Below are 19,146 nucleotides of genomic sequence, written 5' to 3' on the forward strand. Positions count from 1 at the left end.
AAATACTCTTTTATACTGAAATTCTGATGCTCATATTATGTATGAATAAAATTTTATTAAATATTTATAACATTTTATATTTTTTATTTACCTCCCACAGATTATTGATTCTTTTTTAATTATTTCCGATTCTCTCAAAACTCAAACTACTTATAAATTCTTTACTTCGAATCAGAAAACTTAAATTATTTAATTTTTCTAATTCCGACAAGTTTTCTAAACTTTAAATTATGTATCCCTTTGAAATATTTCAAAATAAAAAATAAGTTCATATTTTTCTTTTATTTATTATAAGTACCGAGAATTTAATTAGCCTCAATAAACAGCGCAATATTTATTTATTTATATTAATTTATAAAAGCGAACCGGTAGTATTAGATGTAATTAAATTTACCACTGAAGCGTGGAAGAATTTAATTACTTACAAAACTGAATAATTTCAAGGTAATAAGGAATCAGAAATATCAACTAAAACAAAACAAAAGAGGTTTAGAATTAAATTAAGCATAACAATCGTCGAATTAATATCTTCTAAACGAAGCCAAATAAGCCACTTGTTCCAAAATCTCTTCGGTTGTACTTCAATATGCTATCGAAATAAAAAATAAAATAAATAAAAGAAACTCCACTTGAAAATAGGAAGCGAAATACAAGTTATAAACATTTACAGGTTTCCCTTTCATCCTGTTAAATTCTTCAAATTCTGATGAATTTTTAACCTTTTGGCAATCTAAACTGTTCCAGAGCTCGCCTGATTACATTAAATGATGCTGTAATTAAAACATTCTTTTAATTTGCAAGTAGCGAAACGCTTTTGTCTAGAAAGAATGCAATTTGTGTGAAAAGCATGTTGACAAATCTTATGGCCTGAATATGTGATCATGTGAACCGCCCAATAAGGAGAAACTCCGCCCTTCCATGCGCGCGCATGACTCCGCCCTCCTATGAATTTTAGAAAACGAAACTAGTTTCAGATCACAGTTTAGGATATCCATGGATTCATCGGCAGCATGTGAGTATGATTCTTTTTCCGATTCTATTGTAAAAACGTGATAGAAAATCAACAATCACATTTTCAAGTTGCATTTCTTTTATAAAATGATAATTATGTTTGAGTACTAATCAATTATACGGCTAAATTCAACGATGTCAGAGATTTTAACCATGATATCGTTTAAATTTACGGCAACTTAGCACCATAATACGGTACTAAGTTGAACCATATTATCGTACTTCTTTAACTTGATTACATGACACTGTGGCTTAACTGACACGGAAGTGTGGTTCAATTTAACACTTTATAAACGTTAAAGCAAAATTGTAACGTATTATGGTTCAAAATACCGATGTTATGGCCCTACGTTTGAGTGATGGTTTTCAGAATAAAGTATTTTTACAAAATCAAGATCTTAGAAAAATAAAATATTCATAAAACGTTAAATCTTAATTTTAAAAATTTGACTAAACATTATTTTTTTTTTAAAAAAATTGACCATGCTATTTATTTCTTGAAAGGTGCTTAAAGTGGTAAAAAAAAAGTAATTAAATTTATTCGAAGTGGTTTAATTTACATCAAATAGTCTTTTTCGATTAAAAACATAATCATTTCAAAGAAAATCAACAGTCGGAATTTTGAATCTTTCATGAATTGATAATTATGTTTGAGAATCTAATTTAAAGGCTGTTTCAAATTTTGGAGCATTATAACCTTGAAATTTGTAGAAAAACTAGATATGGTACTAAGTTATATTATCGTACCTCTTAAACTTAATTAAATAATGTCATCTTAAACGGAAACCTTAATATGGTACTAAGTTAAAACATATTATCGTACCTCTTAAACTTGATTAAACAATGTCAGCTTAAATGGAAACCTTAATATTGTACTAAGTTAAAACTTAAACTTGATTAAACGATGTGAACTTAAATGGAAACCTTAATATTGTACTAAGTTAAAACTTAAGCTTGATTAAACGATGTCAACTTTAATGGAAACCTTAATATTGCACTAAGTTAAAACTTAAACTTGATTAAACGATGTCAACTTAAACGGAAACCTAAATATTGTACTAAGTTAAAACATACTATCCTACCTCATAAACTTGATTAAACGATGTCTATTTAAACGGAAACGTAGTTCAATTTAACACCTTATTAATGTTGAAGTAATTTTGTACCAAATTACAAATCAAAATACCGATATTATGGTTCTACGTTTAAATAATGTTTTGTGCGATAAAAATTTTATTTCAAGATCAAAATGTTAGAAAAAGAAAATATTCATGAAATGCTAAATCTGAATTTTTAATACTATTGTTCTTAACGTAAAAATTTAACTAAATTTTCTTTTAAAAAACCGTTTGTTTGGTTTTTATTGAATTAGTTTAGTTGAAAATGGTAAAAGAAAATATTACAAAATGTTAGTAGTGATTTCATTAAATAGTATCTTGGAGTATTCGTCTGGGAGTAAAATCAGAAAAATTGAATTTCCTCAAAACTCTATTTTTTGAAGTTGTAGTCGATATCTCAAAAACTGAATGGAATTCTTCCTGTTCATAAACTGATTAGTTATTGAATAAAATATTTTTTTTCTCTTTAAGCTTAACTAATTTTACAGGCAATATAAGATCTAAATTTTATGAAAAATCTTGTATTATAATTCTTTCAAAAATTGAATTTTTTTTTTAAATCCTTTATTCAACCTCTAGTAAAATTTATCAACAAGTGTGCAAAATTCCAATAAGATCGATGAATTAACTTTTGAGAAATTCTATCCACTGCAGGGATACTTTTTCTAAGGTGTCTCCAAAAATCAATTCTCAATCGCTAAATTTTAAAAATTTCTAGATGAAAATTTTATAAACATTCACCAAATATTTTAAGTTTGACTCAAATTATCACTTAATATACCAAAAATGTTTTAAGGACTTATTTACCAATCTTTTAAATTATGAGACAAATCTTTTTAATTGGGCCTGAATAGATATGAACAAGTTGGAACAAAAAACTTATATCATTTTTTAAAGAATTTATTTTTAATATTTTTTTATTAATGTTATTTTTAAAGAACAGAGTATAAAAAATGAAGTAAAAATTTTATTCAGTTTTTAGGGAGAGTGAATAGCGTTATGTTAAATGAGGTATAAATACGCGTATTTCGAAAAAATCAGTTTATAAAAGTATAGAAACACCGTGAAACTGTTTGTAAGATATTATTCACATTGAAATGAACTTTTGAAAAAATAAAACAATGTTGTATATTTATAGTTGATCATAGCATGCTCTGAAACCGGAAAAATTGAGTGTTTTTAAGATGTCATTGACATCCCTCCACAAAGCTCTTTTACGAATAGCAAAGTGCAATTTTTAAAACAAGTCGCCCCAATAAAATATTTAACGTTTTAAGTTGCTCAGTTAGTGCTCGCGTCTATTTCCTCTCAATAAAAATCGACTATATTAAAATAAATAACTACGGAAGTACGTAATTAAATTGTTGTTGTTCAATTTATTGTATAGCGAGTTTTAAACTATTGATAACTTTTCAGATTGTTGAAGTAAATATTATCATTTTTTGTTAAAAGCACTTTTTTCACACCTCTTTTCATCACATACTTTTTTTCTGGAGAATAATTTATTCACGAATTTTCAATGAAATTTAAGTTAAATTGTTTGATAATTTTGAAAGAAGTTTATAAAATAATACGAATGAAAAAAAAAAAGATTATGGCTAAAAACCTTTTAAACTAGCAAGTATCAGTTTTAATGGTGTTAGGCAAGTACACAGATTAGAGAATTGATTTCGGGTTTTTTTGACAAAAAAACCTTTCATTTCTTCATGAAAAAACCTTTCATTTGTTAAATTCAGCTCAAAAAAATTTATACATTTTGGTGAATATCTTAGAGTGTAATATACTTTAAAAAATACCAAAATTACTACTGACATTAAAAAAAGAAAAATCAAAGAATTCAACTGTTTTTTATGCGGTTTTTGAGAATGCCGTTATCTGATGAGTAATTTTCTCAAAATTGCCTAAACTGGTAATTTTGCTGCCAACTCTCACGTTAAATATATCTCTAAATTGTCAATGGAAACTTGTACTAAAATGCCAATTTTATTTTCAAAATGTCATGTAAATTTTACATGAAATATTTATAGCAAAGTAAATAAATAAAAAAATTTTGGAACATTTTTTACATTGAAAAACAAAATTGAAAAACCAAAACATTATTGAAAAACAAAAACACATGAGCATATATAGTTAAAGACAAGAAATGCGCTTTCTGGTAAATATTTTCAATAAAATTCATTTCTAAGAATATAATCTTTACTATTTGTTTTTTTCGTTTCTGTAAAATGATAAAAATAGATAGAGGGACTATATATATAAGTGTTGTATAAGCGTATGAATTTATTTTTTACTTAGCGCGTAAAGATTTATTCTATATTTTAGTTAAAAGATACTAACAAAAGATTGCAATAGGCTGAAATGTATAGTAGCTAGTATTATTTTATTCGTTTAATTTGCAAAGAATCAGCTTCATTTTTATACAGAAAAGAAACCACCTTAATTTTTTTTTTTTTAAATTCAAATGTCAAAAATTATCTAAAAATAGAAAAACGTAGATCCTTTCGTGTTCTAGGATGAATTATGCAAAAAAAGGTGTCGAAAACTCTTTGGTAGGGTATTTACTTACTTTGCCAACAATTTACTAGAATTCTCCTTTAGAATTTTGAATTCCTCTATAGAAATTTTAATTCTTCTATAGAATTGCTTGTGAGCCACGTTGTCTTTGTGGTTAAAGACATTGAACTGTAGTTCTGTAGGACTGAGATTAGATCCTCAGTAACGATTTAAAGCCTATCCAGCTCAGATAATGATTTTTCTATGAAGTAAGGCGGCCTGTGCGCAATGTGCACTTTCTCACAATCATGCCGTTGGTCACGCAATTGTGCAGCCTTAAGCTGCATGACTCACTTTTCCAAAACGGGCTGTAGCGGGATTGCTTTTAGAATTAATTGTACAAAATTGTATATTGTGCAAATACTTTATATTGTACATATACTATTATATGTACAATATAAAGTATTAAACCTATCCCGTAAATGAAAATTATTATGGGAAAGAGGTAATACAAACAAAATATTGTTCACAACTTGATTAAATTAAAAATTGCATTTTTTAATAAATGATTCGCAAAAAGTTTTGCTTTTAACAAGCTTATATTTTTATTTATTTTGTTGCTAATTATCCAAGGAATGTGATAGTGAACTTTAGTTCGCCATTAAATAAACAATAAGTGCAATAAATTTAGATAAAGGTGAACTAAAAAAAATTTTTTTATTATTTTTTTATTGAATCATTTGATTCGATTGATTGGATTCATTGGACCTAGACGATTGGGGGGGGGGGGGTTATTTTGTAGTTCTTTCAAAAGATAATGTTTGATTCTATAATTTAAACGTGCAAATGACTACATTATTAATAAAATTTATTAAAATAACTTTTTTTCATTCATAAATTAAAAGTTCGACTTACTTAATTACGCCATCTTGATTGGGAGTCAGAGAGTTTTTCTTCAAACATAGAGCGGGGTAAAACCGGGTTCTTCGATTTTTGTCAAAATTAGTTTAGTTTTCTAGCGGAGAAACTCTGAATTACGATTTACATGTCAAGAAAAAGGATTTTCACATTGTTGATCATTAATTCATGGTAACTGTGCAGAGAAGTTTACTTTACTTTACACAGGTTCCCTGTTTTTAAGCTATTCTTATTAATTGATCATTAAAGTTACAAAAAATAATTTTGGTCCAGCTTATTAAACGTTTGCTTAAGATTCACACCCTAACAAACAATAAGGATTCAGCTCGATAGGTAGCACTGTTTTGATTCGTTTCGATAACGTCTGCTTGTGAGGTAAAACCGGTTACTAACCCGGTCCGTCCCCTTATTTAATAAGTGTTTATGCTGGGCCAACGAAAATTGCAGTGGCACGGTGGGGTAAGAAGATAACTAGATTCAAGGCTGAATAAAAGTTTGTACTGGTCCCAGGACAAAATTTATCGCAGGCCCCATTATTAAAGCACAAGAAGCCTTATTTTTATATCATGTAGACTTTTCGTAGACCCTTGATTCAAAAGTGTAGTTTTTACATAGATAAAAAGAAATTCTCTGTCCTTTTCTTTTGAAAAAACATTAATAATTTTTTTTTTTAAATTTTTGTCCCATTCTTTCCCACCCCTTCCTTTGTCTGCATAGCATGTAAATTACATGCATAATTTTCTTCAATAGTCATTAAAATAGAAATTTCTGCTACTTTTTCCATTAAATTCTAATATTTGTTAATTTTCCATAGAGTAAATATGAGTACTGGGTTTTACCATACTATTTGGGTAATACCTGCAATTTGACCTTTTGTAGAAAAAAAAAAACATTTATAAAAAAAAGCACAACCGTAACTTTTCTAGCCTAATACTTTTTCACTGAAATTCCAGCATTTCTTAATTTCCCATAGATTTAATATGCATGCTCGGTTTCATTATACTAGTTGGGTAATACCAGGTAGTTTGATTTTTGAGGGAAAAAAACATTTATGAAAAAAGCACAGCCATGACTTTTCTAGGATGATTATTAACAACTAAACGAGAATGATAATTTTAAAAATAAACTTGGTTGAATCAGCGAGTGAATAGTTTACCTCTAACAGACCTTCGAACCTTAGCTACCTGGTATTACCCAACCTTCTCCTATATGTTATTATTTTTTAACAAGCTTTTGAACTTTTTTTTAAAGTCTTCAAAAAAAACACGATGATTTTGTTGTTTTAATTAAACTAATATGAAACTTCTTAGAAAATTTTATTGATTATTTGTCTGAAATTCGAAATTTTAAACAATTGAAAAGAATTTCTATGAATAAATCCTACAAGAAATATGAGAGAAATGTTTTTTTTTTCCTTTTTTATATATAAATAACTGTCGTTGAACAGCAAACCCAGTTTTTGGGTTTACGATTGCTAATGTTTAACTCCGTAGCCTTGTAATTTTGAACCCAATCCAGAAGACAAGGGAACTCCCAGATCAAGTATTGGAAGAAATTTGCCTTCGTGGAGGACTTTAGAGAAATGTTTAAAAAAATGAGACAAAGAAAAAATACAAAAAAATGTCCCTCGTGCGTAAAATGTCAATCGAAACTCTTCAAGTTAAATTTGCAAACGCATAATAAAAATACACATCAGTATAATCATAATAATTAGTATAATCATAAGAATCAGTATAATCAAAGTAAAGGATCGGTTTTTGTTCAATTTCAGCACTGTTTGTGAATGAAAACCTTTTTTGATATTTTTCTTTGAAATATTTGCTTTCATTTTTTTACATTTAAATCACTGCATACATTTATAAATTGATTATTTCAACAAAACAATCCTAATAATCTTTGAAATCATTAATATAAACTAGGCCAAACTTTCAGAAAAATTTATGAAACGTGCAAAATAACTTTTGTGCAAACTAACAGAAAATTGCAAATATAATTGTTATTTAATCTTTAAGAACTAATTTATTGATAAAAATGTCAAGACCCAGTGTAAAACATTAAATTTCTCAATGTTTTCGAAATTTAAAAATCTTCTGTTCCTTTATCATTCTGATAATCATACTGAAAATACGAAAGTGCTGAAAATACTTACGAAATACTGAACTTTTGTTTTTACAGCCCTCAGCCTTGTAGCAAACATAGTCACCATAAATTCGAATAATTTTAATCGTTATTTAATCCCGTTGCTTTTTAATGTTTCCCCACTATTCGTGAAAGAGAAGACGGCAACGATAGGCTATCGTTCTGGGAATCATCACGACCGGCCGGAAAAATTTACCATATTTTTCCAGATAAATTGTAAACAGTAATTTGAAGTTAGCGCCATTTGTGCTATTTGTAATGCCAAAGAAGAAAAAAAAACACAAACAAAAATTGAAAGTTTTGCAAGTTTGAAATGGAGCACTACAATAAAGAACAAAGCATTTTCAATGTTGAGTAATATTTTAAGCAATGTTGCGCCATTCTTAGCTAGTATACATTAAAAATACCATTGCTTTTTCGGAATTTCTTCTTATATTTAACGGTTTAAAGCCATTTTGTTTACGAAACGGTCAATCTCGTTTTTCTTTATAATCACAAACTTATTAAAACTGTCAGTTGAGATTCTAGTTTTTGCCATATAGTTTTGTGTTCCGTAACTTTACATTTTATTTCAAACATTTAACGATTATTCTCTGTACTTTTCAGCAATTATTTTATGGTTATGAACATCGTACAAATAAAACTTAGATTTAACTTTATTGTCAAAATGACACAACATTTAAGCGAAATGATCACGATTTCCTCATAATAAAACACTTGAGCCGCAGGGGACAGAGAGAGCAACCTCCAACGAAGTGACCCAGGTTCAAATCCCAGCGATGACTGATTGATGCATATTCGCCCGATGTAAAATATTCACATCTGGTGCGAATATGGATTTTCTTAAAACATATTACAGAGAAAACTTATTTCCATATGGTGAAAGTCTGTTAAGACAGCAGATTTAGCATAAACATTATTTGTTACAGTAAAAAACCAGTTTGATTACAGGTTTATTTCGTAAATTATACAGAAAAAACTTGTATGGTAAAAAACCGCTGAGGCTACGGATTTGCAACGCAAATTTTTCAAAGAGATGTACGTTGCGTCAAATAAAAAATATATTACTCTGAATAACTTTTGTTCAATTGATTGGATTTTCACAAACTTAAGGCCCAAAATTATTTTTTGCGTGGCATTTTCCTTGGATAAACTAACTTCATATTTGAATGCAAAAGTTTTCGATCCGCGTAAAAAATATCCGAAATATGGAGAAAAAATACCCAAAAATTGAAATTAACATGAAGGGACCCACACTTTCAACCAATCTCCTTACTTAACTATTGGGAGCATATTTTTCAGAATGCTCTATCCCCTATCTTTTAATAATCAAAAATCTAAATCTGTCTACTACTAACACTAATTAATTCGCGTGTTTGACCCAATTCTGAGTATACGATTATCAATCTTCAATTCCATAGCCTTGTAATTTTGAACACAACGCAGAAGAAGAGGGAACTCCTGGACCAAGCATTGGGATAAACGTAGATGACTTTATAGTTGAACAAACCCACATTTGTGTTTTATATAGAGAGAAAAATCGCAGGCACCCTCTCATGGTTAGGCCTACGGCAGGGGGATTCTAACCCATAATCCATCTACTACAGAGGATATATTAAGTCGGTACTCTAATCGGTGTGAATCTGGAGGAGAATTCGTGTCAACCAGACAGGATTGGAACCCAGGCACCTCAATGGGAGGCGAACACTCTATCCCCTGAGCCACAGCGGCTCGAACCGCTAACATTGGCACTTAGTTGGTGAGAATTGGATCATTAAAACAAAAGTTTATTAAATTTTCATTATGTATCTCGCTGACCTGCCCCAAGCGGCAATATTTCTTTCTGGTATACTTTGGGATTTGAACTGATAGAAATATTAAAATTATAATTTTATTTTATTTTATTGCCATTGTAGAACCGCCAACCCAATTTTAAGTTCACGACTACTAAGGTTCAACTCTCTGTGATTTTGAACCCCATCCAGAAGACAAGGGAACTCATGAATCAAGTATTGGGAGAAATTAGCCTTCGCGGAGAACATTTAGATGGAACTAACCGGCATTTATGTTACATGGAGAGAAAAACCACGAAAACCTTCCACGATTAGCCTGACGGCAAGGGTTCTCTAACCTATGATCCCCCTACCATTAGGATACTTTACGTCAGCACTGTGGTCGGTGCGAGCCGGGTGTAAAATTCGTTTCGACTATCTATAGCTGGAATTCGAACCCTGGACACCTCATTGGGAGGCGAGCGCTCTATCCCCTAAGCCACCTCGGCTCTTAAAATTATGATTAACCTCTTCATTTCTTACACTCAGTAACGCCTCACTAAAATTATAATTGTAATTTTTGATACAAATCTACCGCCCAGATCATGCTATTTTACACTGTTCGCCAACATGCCCATGTTTTTTCACGCTTTGAATGCTTATGAACAAATTTAAGCGCAATTAATTAAATTAAAATTTCGTTGAAAAATTGTGTATGTGATACTACTTCCCTGATATATACTACTGCCCTGATATATACTGCTTCCTTGATATATACTACTCCCCTGATATAATGTACTATAGAGTATGCGTCATTGATCAATAAAAAAAATCATGATTTTTAATTAAAAACTAGTTATTTAAATAAAAAAATATTTTTGTGTAAATTTTGATTACACATATTTCCAACTCATAAATTACCACTTAATTTGGTATAAAAAATCTCAGATGTAACCAACCTTAAAAAACACTCTGAAAAATCTACAACCACTTTTGATTAGTTGGTCAGAGTTAGAGAAAATCTTATTGAAAATAAAAGTCATCACCTTTAAAATCAAATCTATCTTCACTTGGAAATTCCTATCTTTTTCCACACAAGATTTCTAGGATTCCATTGATTTCTTTTTGTTGTTTTTTCTATCCAGAGGAATTCACGAATGCCTGTTGTAGTCCAAAACCTGTAGATGTTCAATTTGATTCATGTTTAGATTTTTCTTTGGGATGTACGATATTTCAACAGGTCCTTTTATTAATTTTCTGTTAAAAAGCTTCTTTTTTTTTTTTTTTTTTTTTTTTTTTTTTTAAACATTCACGATCAACAGAAAAATATCGCGAATTTGTGCTTTGTTAACGACAACCATTTTTAAATGTTGGTGATTCTGTTTATGTGGACCGAAGCTTTTTTTTTTTAATTATAGAAAATTAAACTTAAAAACATTCTTTTTAAACCCTTTAAAAAGAATTGTAAATTAATTTTTTAAAAACTTCTTAAAAATAAAGAACCTTTTTACGTTTCACGTGTTTCATTTTTTCTAAGTCTAATCTTAAACAATTTGTTTGAGAACTTTATATTGTTGTTTCAGCTCTTCATTTTTTTAAAAAGTTTTAAGTTCCGGTGAAAGTTCGTAAAAATATGAGATTAAGATACGACTAAAGAGCTTTTTTTCGAAAGGATTTTTTTTCCATCTATTTCACTTTTTTAAAAAATATAGTTGAATTATTTCTTAAAAAAGAAAAAAAACAAACAAATTAAATACAAAATTGATTTTCAAACTTTAAACTTTGAGAATTTATATTGGCATCGAGTTGTATATGAGGTACTTCAATTTACATGACTCCGCCTTTACCAGATAGCAATGAATTCTTATCAAATTAATAAATATAGTTTTAAATATTTTTAAAAAGTGTATAAATGAATATACAGAGCGTAAAACGAAACATCTGGATCGCTTTTGATCAAATGATCCGATTTTAATGTATTAACTCTAATTTTTATTGTTCGGAAGTTTGACCTTTTAAACATGACAATCGATTATTGCAGATGATGTTATGAATGATGATTATTAAGTTATAAAATAAGTCTTAAAGTTGTACTTTCTATGAATAAGCATATCTTTTTTAAGTTGGATTAGGATTATTGACACTCAAAATAAGGAGGGGTTGCCCGCAATCTGAGAGTTGTCATAATTTTGGTCCCCAAAAAGTTAATATAATTTTTTGCGTTGTCGCCATTATATTTGGAAGTTCTATTTCAGCGAATCAAATAAATCTTGCAAATGATTATAAAATTCGTTTTTCTTGAAAACTTATGCGAAATATATATATTAACATTTATTTTAATATTGTATATCATCTTTTTCAAAACTAGGTCATCTTTAATGACAAAATCTCATTTCTACAACTATCCAACCTATTATTATTTTAATGACAATCGCTCGAATAATTCTTAAGAAATGAAATTTTAAAATAAAAATTTCTCCATTTTCCCGACTAAACTGTCGCTTTTAATTAGAGTAACAACACAACTCCTGACTAACACTCCCGAATATGAGTTTTGAGTTAGAAATAAAACAGAACGATAAAGTGTATAAAAACAAACAAAATTGCTAAAAAATATTACAAAATACAATACAATACAATATTGCAGTAATATTGATGCGCATTTTACAAAAAAGATATTTTATATTTTTTTTTGTCAACACAATAAATTTTTTAAATTATTATTTATTTAAGAGCACAAAATCTTTGTCAGTTGTCAATATTATTTTTTCATTTAAATTATAAACTAGCAACGATTTTTCAAGAGGTTAAAGCTGAATTAAACTTCTCTACTTGCAAGACTCCTGTGCCACTAAGAGGTAGTGATTTGATAAATAGGAATTAAAATGATAATGAGCCTTTAGTTATGGGCATTAAACAAACTAAAATTTTCATAAAAACGCATACAGTCCATGACCAAATTATTAAATGCAGTATAAGATTCTTTGTAAAATCTTAATACTATACAACATTATTGTTTATAAGTGACTGAAACCGGCACTTGTTTACGTTAGTGTATAAACTGGTTAAATTAGACGACATATAATATAAATTGGACGATTGGATATATTAGACAATATATTATATAAATATAGAATAATTATTATATCAGGTATTATATTGGTATATTGTAATAATTAGACCAAATTACTTGACGCACTGTAGTGTTTTAATAATGACATGTTTTGCACGAGTTTATCTGCAATACTTTTATATTTAAACATACATGTAATGACTTTTTATTCCAGAGATTTTTCGTATACTTCCTATTTGTATTTATTTTTAACGTATTGCATTACAATGTTAACCAATTGATACACGAACGTAAACAAGTACAAACTGGTTTTAGCCGCTTAAAAACAATAAAGCAGTTTAGTATCACCTAATAGTAAGACTTTGCATAGAATATTATAATGTGTATAATACTTTGCCCAGGGACTGTAAATCGCTATAATTTTTTACTAATTATTATAAAATAAAATTGAGCTGAATAATAAACTTCACAGTCGATTTCCTACATGACCTATCGACGCTAGATCAAAGTGAACCAATTGGACCTTTGACCTTGAATATCTTGAAACATTTGTCCTCAAAAAATTACAGAAACAATTTTTTTAATAGTTATTAAAATTGAGCCGTGATGGCTCAGGGGACAGAGCATTCGCATTTCGTGACCCAGGTTCGAATCCCACCTGTGGCTTGTTTATACGAATTCTGCTCCCCGCTTACACAGACAGCAGAGTTGACGTAAAATATTGCCCGTGGTAATAATGTTGCCAGATCATGGGTTAGGGCCGGGATAGCCTGGTTGGTAGGGCACTGGACCCATGTCCAAGAGTTCGTGGGATCGATCCCAGGCGGCCGAAGACTCCCCGTGTACTAAATGGTGACTGATGCACGTTAAATCTTCAGGTCACACAGTCCTCCATGACTAATCATACCTCTGGGGGTACTGATCCAGGAATTTCCTTGTCTTCTGGATTGGTTCAAAATTACAACGCTACGGAGTTGAATATCCAAAAGTGGGTCGGCGGTTCAACGTCGGTTATAAAAAAATAAAATAAGATCATATGTGAGAATCCCGTTGCTGTTGGGCCAACCATAGGAGGTACCGTGGTTTTCCTCTCCAAGTAACTCAATTCTGGGTTACTTCCATCAAAATGGTCTGTAGAACGGCTAGTTTATCCCAATGATGCTAGTTTATCAATGAGTTCCATTGTCTTCTGGGTTGGGATAAAATTACAAGGCTACGCCGTTGAACATTGATGGTTGTAAACTTAGAATTAAGTCGACTGTTTAGCGTCGATTACAAGAACATATAAATGTCCGCCGATTACAAGAAAATATAAATCTTTTAGATGAGCAGTTATGAAAACATCATCCATTTTGTTTAGCATCCTATTTTAAGTATTTATCTATTTCTCAAAACATTTGTTCAGTTATGTGTATATCAAAATCAAATGACCAAAAAAATTACTCAGAATTCCCTTAATCGTTCAGTAGAAACAAAAAATAAAATACCATATTCCAAAGTCACTGTCGGCTATTGACATCAACAAACTTCGTAATAAAAATAAATCTATAGGTTATTTTAAAAGTTAAATTAAATTGTTTTTATCAAATAAAGATTACCAACACTGAATATAAAAAGAAGGCCGGATGCATTTAATGAAATAAACTAATACTTTCCAAGGATAAAAAAAAAAAGTGAAGCAACGAAAAGTAAACAAGTGAATTTTATATGTTCAAGTTGATCATAATTATTATCTTCTCTGTCAGCTGCACCGGATGCTCGAAGTTAAAATGTAAATATTGGACTTTTTCCTTCTTTGTGTTTATTTTTCTACAATTTTGTTGTTTTATTTTTTATTCTTCGTTTGATAGAAACCAGTAAGGAAGGTTTGTGATAAGCTATTTTATTTTAGTTTTCTTCTTTTAGTTTTGAGTTCGTGAGAATAATTTCTTCAATTTCTTTCATGAAAACATTCATTTAACCTTCATAAAATCGATTTATTTATTTATTTATTTTCGTGTATAGTAATTCTCTTGGTAAAAATAGCCACGCCTAATCCAAGATGCTGAACTTGGATGATTCAAATTAGTTTTTCAACAACATTTATTTGTGTAACCTCTGTTATACGTAGAATAGTGTAAAAATATTTTAATAAAGTAATTGTGCACTGAGAAAAAAATTATATTCAAAACTACCAAAATGTAGTAAAATTTGCTGTGTCCCTGGCTCTATGGGAACGTCAAAAATCATTTGCTAAGTTTTAACAAAGCACTTTGGTAATGATTTTGGTTAAATTAACAATAAAATATAGTTTTATATAAAATTTAGTTAATGTGGTAAAATTTGGTAATTTTTTCATGATAATTCAGATAATATTATAAACACTATTTCTTAAGTAAAATTTACTTTTCAGTTTTGTATTTTTTACTAAATTTGTGGTAATGAGAACGGTAAATTTGAAAACGAGAATTTCCAGTTAACCGTTACCATATGAACGGACATTTCATAATTTCAATGTCAAACAAAATTTCCCAATTTGAAACATAATTTCATAATTTCAATGTCAGACATGATTTCACAAAGAAAATGTTCTCATTTTTTCTTATATTTATTTTCTTCTCTACAAATTCTTCCTTGCTATTTTCATTTGTTGATTAATATGTAAGAAACATCTACTTTCATCATCTTTGATTTTACGTTAAATTTTTTATTTTTATTTTTTTTATTGTTTTTTTTGCCATCGTCAAACGGGAGTATATGGAGAAGTTTGAAAATGATTTTTAGCGTCTTTATTTAATTTTCACAAATAAACTTAAAATGTATATTTACTTTACTTGGAAATATCTTACAAAACATGCACGGAGGAAAAAGTTCTGATAAAATCATTGTACAATATGGTAATGACATTAGCGGCAATAAAAGAACAGAAGGAAAGAAAGAAAAAGAAGAAAAAAACAATTCTTGTTAATGAAACCAAAATATACGGCAATTAAACCATTTATTTAGTAATTTTTCTGTTCATACGGTAACGGCATACCGGAAATTTTGATTTTCTAAATATATTTCTTATTACCCCGCATATGGTAAAAAATACATGCCAAGTAAATTCAACCAAATAAATGGTGTTTGTACCATGCTCGAAGATAAAATTATCATGATAAAATTACCAAATTTTATGACATTTTTAAAACCATACTTTATTGCTAATTTTACCTAAATCATTACCAAAGCGGTTCGGTAAAAATTACCGTGCTTTTTGGTGTCCCCATAGAGCAGAAACATGGTAAATTTTACCATACTTTTTTCTCAGTCAACACTTTATTAGTAAGGGAGAAAAGATCTGTTGTTTTCCTGGAATTTTATTTGATTTTTTTCTGACAAAATTAGATTAATATAATTCTATAATCAGTATTTTCTAAAATATATAATACATTTGACAGTTTTTAAATTTTTGAGAAATATCGTTGTTTTTGCGTAAATTATGCTGCATGATTATTCATCTTTTTAAACAATAATAAAAGTTAAATTTTTCTAGAGAACTCTAGAAAAGTTAAAGGCAAAGTTTTAAAAAATTTACTAAAAATTATTATTCGCATAATTTTATTACTTTATATTTTTGAGAAAAATCGATAGAAGCTGTTAACATTATCAACCGCTATTTCTTTTAATCTAATAAATCGATGCCTTTATTTTCCACCCTTTTTGAAAATTTCTAAAAAGATCTAGTTCTCTAAAGATACTCTATCACCATTTAAAAAAAAAGCATCAAGCAAACGAGAATTATAAATTCAAAAATTAATTAACAATTTTAAAATATACTCTAAATATTATTAATTACACAATTTTATTGCCTTGCATTTTTGAGAAAAATCCACAGTAGCCCTTATCTTAATCAAGAGCTATTTCTCCTAATCTTTTCAAGCAACGCTATTATTTTTCACCCTTTTTGAAAATTTCTGGAAAGATCTAGTTCTCTAAAGATACTCTATCACCATTTTTTTAAACATCATAGAAACGAAAATAAAAAATTCAGAAATTTAACCAAAGTTAAAAAATGACGACCGAAGAGGCTTTTGATATTGATAGAATATCATTAGCTAGTTAAATAGTGTACATTTGCCTGTTTTTAATTATTTTATTTATTTTTACTTTTGTTTAATTTGATAAAAATTGATTTGGATAACGCTGTAATTTCTCACCAAGGTTAAAATCAGGAATCGATCCTCAGTCGATCTTCATAAACACTTAACTAACTGTATATTAATACAGTCTTTTTTTCCGATTCTTTAAAAAATTTCATTAGCAGATTTTGACTACTTAAATTACTAACTCTACTTTTAAAGCCTCCTCGTTAAATATATGGCTATTTTGTTAAAAATAAAAAAAAATTAAAAATGTTACTGAGCTTGCCTTTATACTGTAAAAATTCCGAATCAAATTGTGGTAAAAAAGTATTTTGCTTTGCAATCGAAAAAACAACGAAGGTGCATTACGTTAGATTTCGAGAAAAGTCGTTCGACAACAATTTTCTTTCTATGAGTGCTGTTAATATAGAATTCCAAAAAACTGATCTAACAAAATTTATTTTAGAATTTTTTTTTCTTTTTTTGCAATAAGTAGCTTATCACACAAAGACACCAAATATATAAGAATTTCAATTGTGAATTTTCTGTCGCTTACAGGGATTATTCTATCGCACGGCAGTACTGGCATCCAACCGTTAACTTTTACGGAACAAAAAATCTGATACACCATTATTTTTACAGTAATATTTACTGTAAAATCAATGAATTAAACTTTAATTAAACTTTATTACTTTAAAAATTATGGTATAAAATAATGCGGTAGAAATTAATTTTATGGCTAAATGGATTTTACGGAAGCCAGGATGCCAGTACTTTTTTACAAATTTATCGAGTGTTCTGTAAAGATTGCTCGTAATATGTATGAATATGTATCGATTAGGCAACTGGTTTTCTAAATCGTACGATTTACAGACCTTGCGAAAATAATGAATTTTCTCTACCTAATGCGAGAATCCAAATATTATAGCTGAATTCTGTTATTAAAATGTTTCAAATATAACTGACACTTAATTGTGGCTGTTAAAAATTCATTTCATTTTATAACGGCGTTGAACAACTGACCCCAATCAACGTTTAAGACAATCGATGTTCAGTTCCGTAGTCTTGTAGTTTTGAACCTAGCCCAGAGGATAAGGGAACTCCTGGATCAAACATCGGGACTAACTAGCCTTCGTAGAGGACTTTTCGGTGGAACTAACCAGCATTTGCGTTACATGGAAAGGAAAACCGCGAAAACTTCTCTCCATTAGCCTGACGGCAAAGGTGTTCTACCTCATAATCCGTCTACCATTGATGATATTCTACGTCAGCACTGAGTTCGTTGCAAGCCTGGAGCGGAATTCGTCACCAAACCAGCCACCACTGGGATTCGAACCTGGGTAACCTCATTTTGAGACCAACACTCGACACTCTGAGCCACCGCGGCTCTGATAAAAATTTCGAGTGTGAAAATTGGTGCGATTTAGGCAACTCTCCTATAGCATGAGAGTACCGAATTGAGATCACGTATATGCGCTCTTAGGCCGCTAGAGTTAGAAAGAGTAGTTTCATATAAGATATTGTAAGCCACGAAGGAAAAATCGCGTGATCACGGTTCTGATAGGGTTAATCAAAGATTTATTTGAGACAGACATTCTGATATTTTCTCGTAATAAAATATTTGCTTTTTTATCGTCTTATATTTTTTATCTCTATTCTTTAAATATTAAAGTTTTCTCCCAAATAAATAAAGAATTCTATTTATTAGAAATACTGTAAATAGTTATTTCATTAAAAGCTACTGTTTTGTATTAAATAACACAGTTTTATGTGGCTGACAATAAAGATATTCTATCTTAATACCGTTGCAAAAAATTCTGGATCAAATTACTGTAAAAAGTATCGGTACTTCAGATGCCGATATTTTTCACTGTAAAATCCATGTTGACCGGAACATGTTAAGGAACAAAAAATTTTAACAATAATAATTCCCGTGAAATCACCGAATCACTCTAATTAAATAAACATTACTGTAAAATATTTCAATACGGTACAATTTAGGGTAAAAATATATTTTACTGTAAAACAGGTTTTATTGATGATGCCCGCAAAGTGCCGTTACTTTATAGCGAAATTTAATCCTATATTTTTTATAGTTACAATGTATTAGCTTTTTTATTTCTAGCATTTTTTTATTAGTTTAAGTTCTACTTCTCAAAATATCAAAATTATCTCCTAAATAAGTAAAAAATATTCCTCTTTTAAGAAATATTGTAACGAGTTATTTTGAAGAAAGATATTGTTTTATGTTAAATCCTTTCTAATCAGATAATTTTTTGAAAAATAAACAGAACTGAAAAAGAAAGTTAAATAAAATTCTCATGTGCATAGAAATGTATTAAATCTGATTTAAATGGGATTTAGACTTTTTATTAACGAAACCGCATGAGCGAAAAATTTCCAATTTTCAAACGAAAAAATGAAAATAAAATGGTAAGAAAACAAATGAGAATTCTTTTAAAATATGTTTTTTGAAATAAATTTCTTTTAACGTAAAAGATTTTTGTGAATTTATTATA

At 29.1% G+C, this 19,146-nt stretch overlaps 1 protein-coding gene across 2 annotated transcripts in view; it reads left to right on the plus strand.

Annotated features, from left to right (window-relative positions):
- Positions 1-926: 926 nt before the first annotated feature.
- Positions 927-19,146, plus strand: part of LOC107453493 (transcription factor RFX4) — a 78,652-nt gene continuing 60,432 nt past the window's right edge. The window contains exon 1 of one of the 2 annotated variants that reach the window (XM_043047116.3): positions 927-1,012. In XM_043047116.3, the coding sequence (XP_042903050.1) occupies positions 994-1,012 (19 nt within the window). In that variant the 5' untranslated portion in view covers positions 927-993. The remainder of the gene's footprint in view (positions 1,013-19,146) is intronic. The other variant, XM_043047115.3, reaches the window with a different exon arrangement.

The sequence above is a fragment of the Parasteatoda tepidariorum genome, chromosome 12, assembly GCF_982258835.1.
Source record: "Parasteatoda tepidariorum strain Cologne lab strain chromosome 12, Ptep-v5.0, whole genome shotgun sequence".
NCBI lineage: Eukaryota > Metazoa > Arthropoda > Arachnida > Araneae > Theridiidae > Parasteatoda > Parasteatoda tepidariorum.